The following is a 19,130-nucleotide window of genomic DNA, read 5'->3' as shown; positions in this document are numbered from 1 at the left end:
AATTTCAAAAAACTTTTTGTACCAAAATAAACTCATATTTTTAATTACATTTCCAACAAATATTTTTGAAATGGCCTCATATCCAATATGGAAGGTCCTTAGTGTAACAGAACCAAAAGAAGCAGCTGAATGAAAGGCACCATGAAGAATATTTTTAGAAAAATAATTTTAGGCCGGCGCCGTGGCTCAACAGGCTAATCCTCTGCCTTGCGGCGCCGGCACACCGGGTTCTAGTCCCGGTCGGGGCACCAGATTCTGTCCCGGTTGCCCCTCTTCCAGGCCAGCTCTCTGCTATGGCCCAGGAAGGCAGTGGAGGATGGCCCAAGTGCTTGGGCCCTGCACCCCATGGGAGACCAGGAGAAGCACCTGGCTCCTGCCTTCGGATCAGCGTGGTGCGCCGCCAGCCGTGGCGGCCATTGGAGGGTGAACCAACGGCAAAAAGGAAGACCTTTCTCTCTGTCTCTCTCTCTCACTGTCCACTCTGCCTGTCAAAAAAAAAAAAAAAGAAAAAAGAAAGAAAGAAAGAAAGAAAAGAAAAATGATTTTTAAAAAATCTGGCAGAAATGTGGAAATAGTTATCTTTATTATTTAAAATTTATTTACTTAAGACAGAGAGAAAGAGAGAGACTTGAGTCATCATTGCTTCCTCTACATCTGCACTTACAGGAAGCTGGGTGCAAGAGCCAGATCTTGGTATTGAACCCAGGTAGTCCCATACGGGACACTGGCACCCTAATCTGCATCATAACCATTAGGCCAGACACTCACTCCTATGGAAATGTTTTAGAAAGTTGGTTTGCAAAGTGGCTGGAACTTGTCTTGATTGTGGAGGAACACTTTTTTTCTCATACTATTTGTTGAACTCTTTATTTAGTATAGAATTAATCTTATGTGTATAAAGTTAACTGAAAATAGATCTTAGTAAAAAATAAGAATGGGAATAGGAAAGGGAGGAGGAAGAAGAGTGGGAGTGCGAGTGGAAAGAATCACTGTGTTTCTAAAGTTGTATTTATGAAATGCATGAAGTCTGTATACCTTAAATAAAAGGTTTCTGGGGAAAATAAACAAACAAAGTTGCTGGAGAGTGAGAAAAACTAGTCAAAATGCTTTAAAAAAAAACCACAAAGGAAACAAAGCAATACTCTTTAACAAAAACAAAAGGTGTCCTAGAATATACTGCATTCTGTAACTGGAATCACTTGCCTCAACACTAAATATTTACTAACAACAGTAGAAACATTGAGGATTTAATCAGGAATTGGGATATAGTATCCTGAGAAAAAGGAAAAGAGGATACCTAGCCATCCCCTTGGAAGTCAACAGATAACAGCTCAGACTGCAGAATGAAGAAGCAATCTTTAAAACTAGGACATTAAAAACTTGAAGAATCAGTTAAGATCTGAAAGTGTCTATCTCTGGGGACTGAGACAGCAGGAGCCAGTGGGCAGAAGGCAGGTGGGGCTGTATCGTTTTCACTGCAGGCTTTTAAAGCTCCACCCATGTTGCATGTCATGCATCTCCCCTTTATGGGCACATTCAGCAGTTTCACACCAACGGACAGATTTTCTCCTTGCACTCACCAGCCCTATGGTTCATCCATGGTTGAGAGGGACCCACATCCTGGTGTGTCATCCGTAGCAGTGAGCTTTCCCCATCACCCCTCCCCGCCACAGCCACGTCTTAGGTGTTCAATTCTCCTCTAGGTTCCTTTTGCTGCTGTCAAGACAGCCTTATCTTCTGTCACTTCAAAATTAACTTAATCTAAAACTGCCTTGGCCTTTTCTGACCTCTACCATCCCTCAAAGTTATATTTACCAGGATTAAGGGAAATACACAGCTTGCTTTGCATATTAGAACAGGCTTCAAAGACAGCTATTTCACAGCAAATGACAATTACACAATTCCCTCTCTAAGCTTCCTCCCACTTATGAAAAACTAATTCTTTCTTCAAGTCAGACAGAAAGAACACAGAAAATTACCCAACAAGAAAAGTCTGCTTGGTACAGTGACATCAGAGTAAAACTACCACCACTGCCTCCCGGGTGAAGCGGAAATATTCAAACGTCACCTACCACCTGACTAGAACAAAAAACATCACCAGTTCAAACGAAGACCGAACAGCATTTCCTCTTTTTGAATTTTAACCAACAGAAAGCAGGCAAGGTGAATGAACACCTATACCTTGAAGGTGACAAGGAACATCGTATTCAATCTCATCGTGTCTCGAGGGGCTTAGGAACAGAGTCCCGTCCACCAGTGGGAACTGTTCGAACACTGGGAGCGCCCGGTGGCACAGGGCACAGTTGACGACGTTTCTGTGGCTGGCACTGAGGGCCGCGAGGATGAACTTCCGCAGATCCTCGCCCTGGCCCACTTGGGCATCGTCTTCCATCCGCACATGGAAAGTGTTCAGCTTGTGCCGGGGGATGTGAGCGAGGAGCTCAGAGAGGTCCAGCCGCCGCAGGAACTGCACAGGCGTGTCGAAGTGGCCCCCTCTGTGAACCGCCAACCCAGCCGGACTGTAGTCAAAGTGTGAGTTTCTGAACACGTGTCCCCCTGCCATGGCCTTTTTGTGAGGCTCAAGATGGATGGCATTCTTTAAGAACTCCCCAAGGTACCTCGAGGAGCGGGGGCCGCTGAAGTGGGCGGGAGAGAGGATGGAATAGCCTGTGGGTGGTGACTGCCCAGGGGAGCCACAAGGGGAGCGGGCACCGTAGGCCGTGGCACCGATGGCTTTCTCCTGGGAGTTCTGCCGGTCCATGGAATGCCGCCGGGGGAGGTCGTGGTTCAGGCCTTTCTGAGGCTTGTTTGGGGGCCTGCACTTTTTAGCCTCATCCCCAGCCTCCCCTGGTGGCCTCCCTGTGTTCTTCTCTGAGCCAGACTTCTTCTTCTTCTCTTCTTGCATCCTCTTCACCTGGTACCAGTCTGTGTCCTTCTTTAAGTGGCCTTGGCCGCAGCGGCAGGAGCAGAAGCGGAAGGCCAGGTCATAGCCTTTCTTGGTCCACATGTTCTGGCGGCACTGCTTCTCGTTCCAGCTGCGGGCCCGGCCGATGCAGTTGAACTGCACCAGGATGCTGCTCTCCCACTCGTAGAAGCACTGCAGGTGCATCCAGGTGCTGCATGGGCAGTGCTCGCTGTTGCACACCACCTTCTGATAGTCATCCTTCTCCAGGTCCACCGGCCTCCCGAAGCTGCAGATCAGGGGCGTGGCACAAGGAGCCTCTGGAGGAGGAACAGAAACGGAGATTTAATGTACACATTCAAGGGCAAAGCTGTGGATCCACGGGTTCGCTCATGCCTGGGGCAACATTTCCACCACTGGAATAGATACCAGAGCCGATCAGAAAACATGTACCATTTTCTTCTGATACAATGCTGTGCCAAGGGAATTTATTTCCTGGTATTTTTTACCTGCTGAAAAACACACCAATGAGCTTCTAAAAACTACACATCCCTCACAGTACAATTAGATTTTTCAACACAGTGTGGTATAAGGTTTCCTAACACAAGGGGATAGCAACAGGCCATTCCCAAGTTCCCTTAAACACAAATCACTCCAGTGAAGTAAGAAACCACGTGAAGAAGCTACTTCAATAGGTTCTGGTGGATCTCCCAGAAGGTCCTTGAGGCCCTTAGTCATGGGCTTCAGGCTGGGCTGAATCCCAGACAGAAGCCAGCAAACAGACAAGGCTCCTCCTCAATTCTCTTCTGAAATGGTCGGATACCTCATGGCAGGGACATCTGGTCAAACTTATCACTGGTCTACACAAAATCCCACTGCCAGGCTGTGAAGGCAAAAAGCCCAGAATTCTCCCAAGGCTATCAGGACAGAAAGCGGGAACAAGGAGCAAATATTTCCACCCTGTCTTAAGCACATGTCCCCAACACAGAATCCCAAAAGCCAGACAAGTTCTCAGAAAGGAAGGAAAATTCAGTGGCACAAAGCAGAATCCATTTCTTAAGAAGTAAACATGACTTAGAGAGAGATCAGAACTCTGTGATTCCTGCGATTGCGCAACAAAATCTGAGCATCTGAGCTAGAACTTAATTGTTTTAAATGTCAAAAAGACATGTGATAGAGACTTAAGAAGATCAGCAGTTGCCTGGGGTACAGTGGGATGAACAGGGGGTGCACAGAAGATTTCTAGGGCAGTGAAACTATTCTATGTGACTCTGTGGCGTGGATGCATGTCACTGATTATTCCTTAGTCAAAATCCACAGAATGTGCAACACCAAGAGTGAGCCCTTAGGTAATCTCAGAACTGGGTGATAGGATGTGTCAGTGTCAGGTCACTGATTGCAACAAATGTATCTCACAGTGGAGAATATTGATAATAGCAGACTATGCATGTGTGGAGGCAGGGGGCATATGGGAACTCTCAATTTTGCTATGAACCTAAACTAAAAACTATTTTTTAATGAAAGAGAAAAAAATTAAAAACGCCTAATTCTGAGTTCCATGGAATACTACTGGTCACTTCATCTGTTTAGTCCTCAATTTCCTCAGCTACAAATGAGTGCAATCAAGGCAGTTACTATCGAGGTTTCTGTGAGGTTAAAGAAGTCATGCTGGTAAGCAGTTTAGCACAGTACCTGTCATGTGAATGTTTACACCTCTTGTTGCTGTTGTTCCTGTCATTAGCTAAATCTATGATACAACTTGAGACATTTTTATTTGTAGAGAAAGCTGGGTAGTGAGGTACCTGGAGGCCTAAGCAGAGATGGCAAAACTAACCAGTGTGTGTCACCCTGAGAACCCAAGAACCTGGCAGTGCAGGAACGAACAGGGCAGGCTCTGGGTCCACCAATGAAGGAGACAGAACAGGAGACTGCTGGTGGTGCACAGCAGGGGCTGAGTGTGATTTATGCCTGGGATGAGATGGTACCACACAGAGTAACACAACAGGCAGCCTTCCCCACTCAGTGTCTGCATATCTATGATTTTTTAATGCATGGGCAATTCACTACTCCCTTTAAATTCTTCCCTACGTTTCTGTGCTGTTTTATTACCATTCAGTTCCTCTCTTGCTTCCTACTCCCCAAAATAAGTACTCCCTGGAACTCACAATTTGTTCCTTCACTTCTCCAGGCCAAAGCCAAAAATCCAATATGCCTTCCTTTAAGGAGGGCACTATTGGCATCTGGACAGTTCCTTATGGCATGGGATGATCTGGGGCATTGCAGGAAGTCAGCATCACCGGGCTGTGAGCACTGTTTGTGACCCTCACTCCCCATCATGATAATATATATATATATATATATGCAAAAGGTTGCTTTGGAGAGCAGTACTCCTCCCAGTGAGGAACCACTGGGCTTAATCGACAAGGTTCCACAAGCCATGCTCGGCAATTTAGCCTGTTTTTGCATTAGAAGCAGAAGAAAGACTGTTAGCCTCAAATTATTTTAGAAATACACACACACACACAGAGTCCACCGGGGCAGTGCGAGGAGACTGGGGGCTGGGAGGCCAGAGAGAGAGGGCTGTAGTAATGAGTTGAGAATGACACCTGCTCCAGGAGCAATGTCGGACTGCTTGATGTGTGGTGCTCACAGCCAACGGGAGGGCAGCTGTGGCCAGAAGAAGAGTCTGGGCTGCACGGTTTTGGGCTTATGAATTGGAAGGGCTTGTGTATGGAGCTCGAGGGAGCTGGCGCTGAGATTATAGATATGGAGTCACTTGCCCAGAGTGGGAGGTTAAATCACTGGGAACTGAGGGAGCAGGTGGAGATGAGAGGCCAGAGGAGGAATCCTAAGAAGCAATGACTGGAATCAAGGCTGGAGGAATCTTCCACAGATTGGTAAGGAAGGAACTGCGAATTTAGCGTAAGAAAAAGTCAGGAGATAATCATGTCAAGGCAGCCAAGGAGAGAAAAGCTCAGAGGACTGAAATGTGGCAGAGTGCCTGGCAAGACCAGTGCTCTTCTCAACCTCTGCACTCCTGACATTTGGGGTTGGGTAATTCCCAGTGGGAGGAGCCATCCCGAGTGCTCTAAGATGTGTGGCAGCACTGCTGCCCTCAACCCTGTAGCTGCCCATAGCACCACCTCCTTCAACTGATAACCAAAATGTCTCCAGTGTTGCCAAAAACTCCGTGTTGAAAAACCATCCCTTAAGCCGGCGCCGTGGTTTAATAGGCTAATCCTCTGCCTTGCGGCGCCGGCACACCGGGTTCTAGTCCCGGTTGGGGCGCCGGATTCTATCCCGGTTGCTCCTCTTCCAGGCCAGCTCTCTGCTATGGCCCGGGAAGGCAGTGGAGGATGGCCCAACTGCTTGGGCCCTGCACCCGCATGGGAGACCAGGAGAAGCACTTGGCTCCTGGCTTCGGATCAGTGCGATGCGCCGGCCACAGCGGCCATTGGAGGGTGAACCAACGGCAAAAAGGAAGACCTTTCTCTCTGTCTCTCTCTCTCACTATCCACTCTGCCAGTCAAAAAAAAAAAAAAAAGAAAGAAAGAAAAGAAAAACCATCCCTGGTTAAAACCAGTGGGTAGGGAGCTTCAGCTTGCAAAGTCCTCACCAGAATGAGCAATGATGGAGAGAAGTCTGAATGACAAGAAGGACAGATAAGCCTGGTGCATACAGACAACTAGCCAGGAAACTTTGCAAAAGTGGAACGGCAGAGGAAAGGAAAGAGAAGGCGGCAGGGGCAGAAAACAGCAAAGGCTGAGTCTAACCATGTCCCTGAACTGGGAGCATGAAGGCCAGAATCTCAGGAGAGCTTGAAGCACAGGACAAGGAACGAACGATGGGATTCCTCTACTCAAAAAACAATCTGGCCTCTGCCTACTGAATGACTAATATGATGTCCCACCAACTGCATCAGCACAGGTAGAGGGAATCACACAGTCTGAGCAAACATCAGCTATCACTATCACATGTTACCAGTCCCCTTTCTAGAAGTGTGAGGTTCCAGGGCCTCAGCAAAATGGCCCTAAACCAACTCCATGGGCCTCACTATGGGGTCCCTATTTATCCCCTGGGAGTCCACAAGCCACTCTCTTTGTCCGAGCCCCATTCAGCCTTGGATAGCAATTCACAGAACTGACTCTGCCATCAGACTGTGTACCTTTACCAGTACCATTTATAGGCTATGTGCCCTTGGACAAGGAATTTCTCGTATCATAACAGAATGTACCCTACATAGTTGTTCTAAGGATGGGAATACACACACACACACACATGCTCACAACAGAACCTGGTTAGTGGGTACCTACCCCCCTTCCTCCTACATAAGACCCACTCCAGACACCAATCTCACAGGACTCTGTCCCCCTTGCATCCCCAGCAGTTGGCTTCCTCATTGTCATCCCCACCAGGCAATAACTCAGGTGAAGATGCCTCTTATTCATCTTTGGGTTCTGGCACCACCAGGTCCAGGCCTTGGACAAACCTGGGCTGACAAACTTGCATTCAAGACACTGATAAAAACAATGGAAGGAAGAGAAAGTTATAATCCTAGACAAAGAGAAAGACATGATCCTATAGAAGCCCACTGAAAAGAAGCAGAAAAGAGCTTCTGTCACCTGGACTGTGATCTTCAGAGTCCTTTAAAATGTTAATTAGCCAATTAAATAAGGTCCAATTGCTTTTATCTTCAATCCTTCACAGGACTGAAAAAAATGTCTCTGAAATATAACCCCAGGTCTAATAAAAATCAAAGAATGGCCTACCAATATCTTCATATTCATAATATTCAAAGTATAAACTCTGAGATTGACTTGACATTTCTTTAGAAAACATTCTTCACATTAAAGAAAGGCAGACTAAGAGGGAAAAATCTTATTTATATATTTTCTTAAAAGCAAAAAATATATCATTTAATCGACAGAGCACTTCCTATATACCTTATCTTTGGAGCCAAGAGGATTGGTAAATTCTGCTAGGAGTGCTAATGAAAGTATATGCACAGGAGCAGGCGCTGTGGTGCAGCAAGTTAAAGCCCTGGACTGAAGAGCCAGCATCACATATGGGTGCCGGTTCTAGTCTCGGCTGCTCCTCTTCCAATTCAGCTTTCTGCTATGGCCTGGGAAAACAGTAGAAGATGGCCCAAGTCCTTGGGTCCCTGCACTCCTGGCTCCTAGCTTTGGACCGGCACAGCTCCGGCCATTCATCTGGGGAGTGACACAGCAGATGGAAGGCCTCTCTCTGTGTCTCTACCTCTCTAACTCTTTCAAATAAATAAATCTTAAAAAAAAAAAAAAAAGAAAGTATATGCACAGAACACACATGCAGTACCACAGCTCTGCCCACGCCCTATGTAGGATCACAGCTGTTCTCACCTGCCACCTACCCTCCCAACTCTCTGCTTATTTACGTGTCAGTCACTTTGATATGGCCTTGCGCCTAGGATTCAAAAACAAACACAGAGCCAAGAGCTTGTTTAACATGGAGTAACGTGCCACAGACACCTCTCACCGTAACACATCTCTAGCCCAAGAGTGAGGCTCAGAGGCAGGCAGATGAGGAGGACAAGAGTGAGATTTGAGATAGCAAGGGACTTCTACAGTGCTCTCGTGTCTCCCACAACCCCCAGGGAAGTCATTTCACTGTTCTCTATGTATACTCACAACGTACCTCCCTCCCTAATTAACCTCCCTTTCCAGGGTCCACACTGGGGCCAGTTCTGCTACCGACTCAATGTTTCACACTGAGCAGTTACCTCACCGGTAAAGTGGGCTAGTACTTCTTGCCCCACTCATCTCACATGTGCATTGAAATACTTTATGCACTGTGAAGTTCCATAAAAATGCATATTCTTCTAGGTGACCCTATCATACCTTCATACCTGTGTATTTGGCTCCCCAACTAAATGCAACCTGCTCCAATATATTTCCTGCTTCTTCTCATCTTTTGGACACAACGTATGATAAGTGTTCAGAATTTAAGTAAATAAATGAATAATGCCATGTCTCTTTCAATTTCCTAAGTATTATAATTAATCAAAATGCATGCCATGTCTCTTTCAATTTCCTAAGTATTATAATTAATCAAAATGCATGCCATGTCTCTTTCAATTTCCAAAGTATCATAATTAATCAAAATGCATAGGAAAAGATTTTGTAACTAAGAAAAAAATACCAACAGCATTCAAAATCAGGCTATTAACAAATAAGTTGTATTAAAGAAACAGCCAAAGGCTGCCTGAGGTTCTAAGTTTACAAAATGTGTGATTCTTAAGAACAATGGTCCCACTAAGGTATAAACAGGACACAGGTTGTTCTGATACAACTACACCTTTAATGAGACAGAAGGGAAAGGGGAATCTCACAATCAGAGAGGGCTTGCTGCACCAACGCCCCATACTATAAACCATGACAACCTAACAAGCCATCGGAAACAGGCTCTCTTACACACAAGTCAGCATGGCTTAAAAAAAGTATATGCGTAAATCCTCCAATGCTTGTTTTCACAGGCTCATTATCCAGCATTCAGGAGCCAGCTTCTATTTGTGCTCAAGTTAAATAAACAGAGTTCATGTCATTCTTCACAAAAATCCCCAGGAGTCCAAGACTGGACAAGGTAACCAACCAGGCCTATGTCACCTGACGGTCTGTCTCCCTGGTCTTCTAACCCTGCATTCCTGCCCCTTCACCTAAGACTACAGGAGGGTCTGGCGGGCGCCATTTACACAGGCAACCCAAACACCTCAACAAACTCACTCTCACCAGCCAAGGAGCCCCACAGACCAGGCACTGCTATTTTCAGCTCTCTGTGAACCTGAGATCAAGTTTCACTCCTCTTACCACAGCTGCAAGCATCACAAGCAGGCAAGGGTCAGGAAAGCCTTCTGAAGTCATCCCCGGCTCTCCAGGAAAGCAGGGACTGGGCCACAGTCACTCTTGTAAACCCCATGTGCGAAAATCCTATTAGGTATTTAACAAATGCTTTGCGAAGGGAAAAATGAGATACCACCCATGTGGAGGACTGTGGAGGCACTGATGGAAGATGAACAGGGGAGGGAGAAGCAGCCCAGCTGAGGGGCGGCAGCTGGGAAAGCCTTCTACACTCAGTCCAGCCTTCCTTGTCAGGGCACAGCCTGGCCCTCACCCTCACTTCCTCATCGTCAGTGCTACCCCCCTTCTGCACCCAGGCACCAAATGCAAACTTAGGGCTTCTGCACAACTACTTTACTACACTGCTAACTTTTTTTCCATGCAGTCATTCCCCTCATGTGGGAACACGTTCCCTGATTGGCAGACAGCACATCCCTCTCAAGGCAAGCAGCATCAGACCATGGGGATGAGGACACCAAACCTGGAGCCAGTCTGTCTGAATGTGACTCTCAGCTCTGTGCCCCATTATTTGTCATAAGTGTGGCAAATCACAGAGTCACCCCATACCTGGTTTCCTCCCTGTGAAATGGTGCAAATAACAGTACTGATCTCAAAGGGCTGCTATAAGGAATAAAGGAGTCATTAAGGCAATCTGATCAGCACCTGGGCACCTAGGAATCATTTAAATAAACTATATAAAATATATATTTTAATATATATATTATAAACTATAATGGCAATTTTTTATAAAGCTTTTATTTAATAAATACAAATATCATAGGTACAGCTTTTGGAATATAGTGGTTCTTTCCCCCATACCCGCCCTCCCACCCCCCACTCCCATCCCACCTCCTACTCACTACTCCCTCTCCCATCCCATTCTTCATTAAGATTCATTTTTAATTATCTTTATGTACAGAAGATCAACTCTGTACTAAGTAAAGATTTCAACAGTTTGCACCCACAGACACACAAAGTATAAAGTACTGCTTGAGTTTTACCATTAATTCTCATAGTACAACTCATTAAGGACAGAGGTCCTACATGGGGAGCAAGTTTACAGTGACTCCAGTTGTTGATTTAACAACTGACACTCTTATTTATGATGTCAGTGATCAACCAAGGCTCTTGTCATGAGCTGCCAAGGCTATGGAAGCCTTTTGAGTCCACAAATTCCGACATTATTTATACAGGGCCATAATCAAAGTGGAAGTTCTCTCCTCCCTTCAGAAAAAGGTACCTCCTTCTTTGAATGGCCCCTTCTTTAAATCAGGATCTACTCACAGAGATCTTTCATGTAAGTCATTTTTTGCCACAGTGTCTTGGCTTTCCATACCTAAAATGCTCTCATGGGCTTTTTAGCCAGATCTGAATGCCTTAAGGGCTGATTCTGAGGCCAGAGTGCTGTTTAGGGCATCCATGATTCTATGTGGCCTAATAGCAACTATTATTAAAAGCCATGGTATTAAATCCCTAGAAGCAAAAATCACTTATAAAGACTCCAGAAGAGGCCTCATGTCATTCTTTAGTACTTTATTCCAATTTTAAAGCATTCTCCTTGCTAGAAAAATAAGCCTGATTCTGATTATCCTTGTCAATGCTCTCCTGTCAGCACAAATTTTCAAAATTTGGTCATAATCAACATCCCTTAATCATATTTTATATCTGTGATTTTCATTTAGCATGTAAGTTACAGTACAGTGACCCCAATGTTGGATCTGCATCTTCTCTCTTGATAGGTCCAAAAATGGTATCTGGAGACCAAAGGCCATAACAGCACTAGCCCTTCCTCATATCTCTGGAATCCCAAAGGTCTCAGCAGAAAACACTAAGAACTTTATCTCTTCCCTGTCTGTCCAGAGGCAAAGCATATGACCACATGATTAACTGACAGTATGGGTCATCAACACAGGTACCTGTTGGACAACACAACCCCTCACTCATTGTGGTTGTTCAGTAATCCCAAGAGCTCAAATGAGAAATAATTTTTAAGAAACATTTCATACATGATGGTGTTTACACATTCCTTCAGATCAGAGTTCCAATGGGGCAGCTGGCCTGCAGTGTGTCATCTTAAACCAGTCCAGGGTTTTGTTATGGAATGTGAGTCAGAAGCTTTTTGGGTGAACACGCGCTCGCTAGGCAGCCAGACCTCAAACCCATACCCAGTATTTACTCATGTGCCAGGTCCTTGGTGGCATCTGGGTGTAGCACTGCTGTGCTAGACAAAATTGATCCCTTGGTTAAGCCAAGGGAAAGCTGGTTACCTGGACCATGCTGATTCATCCTTTTGGACAGATGGTTTTTAATCACAGCAGGCCTAATACGTTTGCTTTGTTTACTAAAGAATATTGTCATGGACACTGCTCAGTATTTTACAACATCTGGTTTGTTGTTTTACTCTTTTATTTATTTTTTTATTTTTTTGAGAGACAGACAGCAAGTTCCCACCCCCAAATGCTTGCAACAGCTGGGGCTGGGCCAGGGCTGGAGCCGAGAGGGCAGCCAATGTCTCCTACGTGGATAGCAGAAACTCATTTACTTGAGCCATCACTTGCTGCTTCACAGGATCTTCACGGGTGGGTAGCTGGAGTCAGGAACTGAATCCAGGAATTGAACCTAGATATTCCAGCATAGGACACAGGAACCTTAACCTTTCAGTTAAATACCCACTGTCAGTTTTTTACTTAATCAGATGGACACTGCAGAGCACACCACTGCTTCCATTGGTCGCTTTTCCCTACATGCTATAAATCCGAAAGCTAAATTTGTGACCTACTTCTTGTAATGACTCAGAGCACTCATAATTTTTCCTAATAAAATTGTACCTATTATTACTATTCTCATTTATTATTTATCTTGCTGTATTATTACATGTACTTTTGGGACAAGGAAGGTATAAACAATCAAAAAAAATTTCTATTGCCTACAATGCCGGCATCTCAAATGGGCACTGGTTTAAGTCTCGGCTGCTACACTTTCAATCCAGCTCTCTGCTATGGCCTGGGAAAGCAGTGGAAGATGGCTCAAATCCTTGGGCCCCTGCACCTGCATAGGTGACCTGGAGGAAGCTCGTGGCTTCAGATCAGCTCAGCTCCAGCCATTGCGGCCATCTGAGGAGTGAACCAGCAGATGGAAGACCTCTCTCTCTCTCTCTCTCTGCCTGTCTATAGCTCTGCCTTTCAAATAAATAAATCTTTTAAAAAAAATAGCCGGCCGGCACCGTGGCTCAACAGGCTAATCCTCCGCCTGCGGCGCCGGCACACCGGGTTCTAGACCCGGTTGGGGCGCTGGATTCTGTCCTGGTTGCCCCTCTTCCAGGCCAGCTCTCTGCTATGGCCCGGGAGTGCAGTGGAGGATGGCCCAAGTGCTTGGGCCCTGCACCCGCATGGGAGACCAGGAGAAGCACCTGGCTCCTGCCTTCAGATCAGCGCAGCGCACTGGCCATGGCAGCCATTGGAGGGTGAACCAACGGCAAAAAGGAAGACCTTTCTCTCTGTCTCTCTCTCACTGTCCACTCTGCCTGTCAAAAAAATAATAAAATAAAAAAATAAAAAATAAAAATTAAAAAATTGCCACCTCTTCTGACTTTCAAATGAGGTTTGTTTTGTTTTGTTTTGTTTTTTTAAATCTGTTAGCTTGTACTTGATGGGTACCTAAACTACGAGCACTCACTTTCCAAAGCCAACCAAAGAAGGGTGCCTCTTTGGCCTCAAACCCAATGCAGTGAGTTTACCCATCTGCAGTGACACATAATTTTGAAGCTTGCCAGTCTGGCAGGTTTACTCCACCTCTGTTTCAGACAATGAAGCCAAAGTGTATGATGAGAACATAGAGAAAAACATAGACAAGTGAGTACAGGCTGAGCATTCATCTGAAATCCCAAATACTTCAAGATCTGAGACTTTCTGAGCACTGACATGACGCCACAAATGGAATACTCCACATATGACAACATGTGATGATGAGCTGCAGTCAATATTGTATAAAATTACCTGCAGTCTACATGTGTAAGGTACATACGAAACAAATGAATTGCGTATTTAGATTAGAGTCACTTCTGCCCTAAGCATTTCAGCTAAAGGATACTCTACCTGTATTTAGAAAGAAGAAACACTGCCAATAATCTGCACAGATGGGATGACACCAACATTATCAGTTCCCCCTAAACATCAATACAATATCTGACAATCAATCCTGAATTTTTTTATATCACAATTGATCACAATTCAGTAAAAGTTAGTCACCTGCAAACATTATGGATTCAAGCTCAGATTTGTATATTTTTTATCAGCATCTGTTGTTAAGTAAACTTAATGCCAATTTATTACATCTGACACATCAAAGTCCTCTAAATCATCACAGCAGAGAAGTCAGAAATGGATGTTTGTCACTGCAGTTGGGACATTGCTCTGGATGCCTGTATCCCATATCAGGCTGTCTGGGTTCCAGTTCCAGCTCTATTCCAGTCTCAGTTCCTATTCCAACTTCCTGCTGATGCACACCCTGGGAGTAGTAGGTGATGGCTCAAATACCTGGATCCCTCCCAACCACATGGGGTCTGTGAAAATAATTTAATTCTGACCAGCTGCCAATCAATGCAAGGCAACTGTAGGAATGTTCTGAACACCTGCTATGTGACCAGAGTAGAGCTTAGTGTAGGGGATGTCAACGGGAAAAATAAAGCATATTTCCTATTTCATAGTTTTTTTTGAAAACCTTTAACATGGTGCCAATTCTGAATACCAGATTCCCTCTCCAAGATTTGTCCCTCTTCCTGTTGTTTCTGTTGTTTGCTTAGTGACTTTCTTGGACTAAGTCTGTGAAGTCTGTATTTTTTGTCACATTCATTCACTGAAGTCTCTGTTCAGTTAGCTGAGTGGTCAGCTAACACCTGGACAGAGACTGTCTGAAGTGCCCTGATGGAGTAATCGTCTCACCTCTGCAGAGGGTCTCCATGTGTGCTGGGGTCCATTTCCTCAAGACCCAAGCAGTTGGCAGCTGTTTTAGCCATGGTCCAGCCTGAGATGAGAGTCAGAGTCTCCTTAGGTCTTTCCTGGGCACAGTATACTGTCCTGCCCACACACACAGCCTGGCCCATGAGCACAGCCTTCCAGAGCACAAGCATCTATCAGAGCTTCCAATGTTCCTTGCACACAGCTCTCTCTCTCAAGACTGTGTGTGTAAGCTTCCTGGATCACCTCTTGTTTGCCCACCTGGCATCACTGCCTCAGGCAGCTGCGAAGTTTAACAATTGCTGCTGGTTATTTTCAACACACACCTCAGAAACAGGGATTTTACTAACCTGTGAGCTCTGAGCCAGGTCAAATAAAGACATGCCCTGGGAATGAGGCTTTCCCAGGGAGCTTCTAGGTAGGTCAAACTTCTAGGTAGGTCAAACAGTGACAGTTCTCTGGGGCTACAGCTTTTGGGGAACTCCAAACTGATTCCTTCTCTACCCTGTGACTACTAGGCTGCTGGTTTTTACGTCACCATGGAGGTATGGAGAGACACTAGGAACAGGACATGGCTCACCATTTGTACCACAATTCAGTCATTTATCCTGAATAAACAATCCTAGAATTACTGCAAGCCTTTGCTTTATTTCCAGACTTTAGAACAAGTTCATTTTGATAATTTCTACCAGGGTTCAAACTGCTTTTTATTTTTCCTGGAGGCTCATATTCTGCCATTCTTAAAATAAATTTAAGTTTACAGATTTTTTTTTGTTATAGAAGAACAGGATTACACATAAAAGAGTTTAAAGCAGGACAATACCCTGTTTTTTTAGGGATCAAATTCTGAGTAAAAAGTGAAATTAAAAATGTAAATTTTGTATTATTTTCAAACAGATGATACTGGTTATGAAGTTACTATGATAATCTATACTGTTTGAATACATATAAATTAAAATATTTCAAATAAACTGGAAATTGTATCCTCTGCATCTCTTCAAGCTTTAAAAACTGGCTGTAGGCCAACGTTGTGGAGTACAGGGTAACTGCTGCCTTCAATGCAGGCATCCCATATAGGTACCAGGTTCAAGTCTTGGCTGTTCCACTTCTGATCCAGTGATCCAGCTCCCTGCTAATGGCCTGGGAAAGCAGTGGAGGATGGCCCAAGTACCTGGGCCCTGCTACCTACCTTGGAGACCCGGATGAAGCTCTGGCTTTTGGCTTCAGTCTGGCCCAGTGCTGGCTATTATGGCCATCTGAGGAATGAACTAGCAAATGAAAGATCTTTCCCTCTCTCTATAACTCTATAGCTTTCAAAAAAAAAATCTTTAAAAAAAAAAAAGAGTGGGGGGGTAGGCACCATGGTGTAGCGGGTAAAGCCACTGCCTGCAATGCCGGCATCGCACATGGGTGCTGGTTTGAGTCTCACCTGTCCCACTTCTAATCCAGCTGCCTTCTAACGTGTCTGGGAAAGCAGCAGAGGATGGCCCAAGTGCTTGAGCTCCTGCACCCACATGGGAGATCCAGAAGAGGCTCCTGGCTTCAGACTGGCCCAGCTCTGACCATTGTGGCCATTTGGGGAGTGAACCAGCGGATCGAAGATCTCTCTCTCTCTTTCTCTCTCTGTCTGTCTCGCCCTCTCTCTCTAACTCTGCCTTTAAAATAAATATTTATTTTTTAAAATTGGGTGTGACGGGGCTGGCATTGTGGCATAGTGAGTAAGCTATTAACTGCTGCGATACCAGTGTCCCATACAGAGGCTGGTTCATGTCCCAGCTGCTTCACTCCCTGCTAATGACCTGGGAAAAGTAGTAGATGATGGCCCAAGTACTTAGGTTCCTGTCACACACGTGGGAGACCTGGAAGAAGCTCTTGGCTCCTGGCCCAAAGCTGGCTGTTGCGGTCATCTGGGTAGTGAACCAACAGATGGAAGATATCTCTCTGTCTCTCCCTCTGTCTGTATCTCTGACTTTCAAATAAATAACAAATCTTAAAATAAAAAAACTTGGTGTGACAAAATATGCAAGAACAATTATTTTTCCTAGTCCATTCAGGGACTACATAGGCAGAAAAGTTTAAGTACCATCTTCAGATCAGCTTTCTGAAAACTGGACTTCAATCCTATCAAATACACTTTCAGAAACTCACACTCAAGCCCCAGTTCCTCAAATCATGTTCAAGGACTCCAGACTTAGATGCCAGCCTGGTTTGCCTGCTGACTGCCCTCCAAGTCACATGCAAAGCCTCTGCTTCAGCCTTGATCCCTCCCTTTGGTTGCCATGAGGAAATAGGAAAGGGGTGGACACAGAAGCTAATCGCAGCCTCTGGGGCCCTACTCACACCTCAAATTCACTAGGTATCATTTCTTCACTAAACTACAAGTATTTTTTTAAAGATTTATTTTATTTATTTGAAAGAGTTACAGGGAGAGAGAGAGGTCTTCTACCACAGTGCCAGCCCCAACCACAAGTATTCTTAAAGTGGAAACTAAAAAGGTTTTAATAAGGTTTCTCAAATATTTATTATTTTTGAGGGTTTTTCTTTCTCTACTAAAGATAAACATAAGACAGTTCTACACACAAAGGAAAGCTAGTACTTACAAAACTATTTTCTCAACTTGTTTTAATTAGTATAGGAGCTACAGCAAGATCACTTAAGCATATCTGTCTTAACCTTTGGACTAGTTTAATCTCCCTTAAGTTAGTGAAAGACAGCTCCAAAGTGGGTAGCAAATTGAGTACATGGTGATTGCATTTAGTTAAACATGTTTTTATGCTTAGAATAGGGTTTTAAAAACAAGGCTTTTATTCCAGCAAACCAGTCTATTTAAATAATAAGGAAGCATCACATATCAAAAAAAAAAATCACACATACAAAACCAGCCAGCCTTCAACAATTTGGGCTTTAACATTGGCTTATTAAATTCAATCTACTCTCCTTGACCCACTCTTATTTTATTTTCAATTAAAACCTACAAGCCGGGCCCGGCACTATGGCGTAGTGGGCTAAGCCTTCTCCTGTGGCGCCAGTATCCCATGTGGGTGCCGGTTCATATCCTAGCTGCTCCTCTTCCAATTCAGCTCTCTGCTATGGCCTGGCAAAGCAGTAGAAGATGACCCAAATACTTGGGCACCTGCACCTACATGGGAGACCAGGAAGAAACTCCTGGCTCCTGGCTTCAGATTGGCCAAGTTTGGCTGTTGCAGCCTTTTGGGGACTGTACCAGTGGATGGAAGACCTTTCTCTCTGTCTTTCCCTAGAAAAAACAAAAAACTCACAAGCCTACCCAGGCAGCCTCAAATACAAACCAAATAGAAAACTACAGGTTTCTACTTTACATACTTTTTATTTCTACTTTGGTTCCTATGTAAGTTTAAGCTACATTAATAATGCCCATAAAGTAAAAAATTCATGTTTTCTTAACAGAAGCCATCTCAAGACCCAAAAGGACATGGATCCAAAACATGCCTGGTTTAAATTTAATATCAGGATGAAGACAAAGATTTCACAGTGTTTCCTAAGTGTTTCTTAAAAATACCAAAGTTCCACAGAATAGAAACAGGGCAATTCTCTGGTTCAGAATCTATAAACACTTCCTGAGCACATGGAAGCTCCCCTCATAATATGGCCAAGGCCCCTGAGCTATTCAGTGGCTTCCATTCCCAGGCAAACTGCACACAGAGCTACAGAGCACAGAGCAGTGATTGTGGCCACATGGGTGGCAGAAACATAATTATACTTGAGCCATTGCTGCCACCTCCCAGGGTCTGCATTAGCAGGGAGCTGGAGTCATGAGCTGGAGTCAGGAATCAAACCCAGGAAACTGTAATGTGGAACATAGGCTTTTTATTCAGCATCTTAACTACCAGGCTCCAAACACCCCTGCCCCAAGATAATTTTGAATAAGTAGTGTATTTAAATAGTGTGTTTAATAAATAAAATCTCAGCATGATGTAGCTAAATTCATTTCCTTACCCTATCCATATTCTTTTATTTTATTTTTATTTTTTGACAGGCAGAGTGGACAATGAGAGAGAGAGACAGAGAGAAAGGTCTTCCTTTTTGCTGTTGGTTCACCCTCCAATGACCGCCGCAGCCGGTGCACTGTGGTCGGCGCACTGCGCTGATCCGAAGGCAGGAGCCAGGTGCGTCTCCTGGTCTCCCATGCGGGTGCAGGGCCCAAGGACTTGGGCCATCCTCCACTGAACTCCCGGGCCACAGCAGAGAGCTGGCCTGGAAGAGGGGCAACCGGGACAGAATCCAGCGCCCCGACCGGGACTAGAACCCGGTGTGCCGGCGCCGCAGGCAGAGGATTAGCCTATTGAGCCGCGGCGCCGGCCACTCTATCCATATTCTAAAATAAACTAAATCCTTCTACGCCATTGATTTCCAGAAGCCTGT

The 19,130-nt window shown here is 44.9% G+C and overlaps 1 protein-coding gene across 2 annotated transcripts in view; it reads right to left on the bottom strand.

Moving 5' to 3' along the window:
* The window catches only part of HECA (hdc homolog, cell cycle regulator), a 48,518-nt gene that overhangs the window by 12,853 nt on the left and 16,535 nt on the right, over positions 1 to 19,130 (bottom strand). For both annotated transcript variants that reach the window (XM_062186846.1, XM_062186847.1), the window contains exon 2: positions 2,182 to 3,222. In XM_062186846.1, coding sequence (XP_062042830.1) covers positions 2,182 to 3,222 — 1,041 coding nt within the window. The remainder of the gene's footprint in view (positions 1 to 2,181; positions 3,223 to 19,130) is intronic.

Source organism: Lepus europaeus, chromosome 3 (assembly GCF_033115175.1).
Source record: "Lepus europaeus isolate LE1 chromosome 3, mLepTim1.pri, whole genome shotgun sequence".
Lineage (NCBI taxonomy): Eukaryota > Metazoa > Chordata > Mammalia > Lagomorpha > Leporidae > Lepus > Lepus europaeus.
Note: the sequence above shows the minus strand (reverse complement) of the source record. Positions and strands in the feature narration are given on the sequence as shown.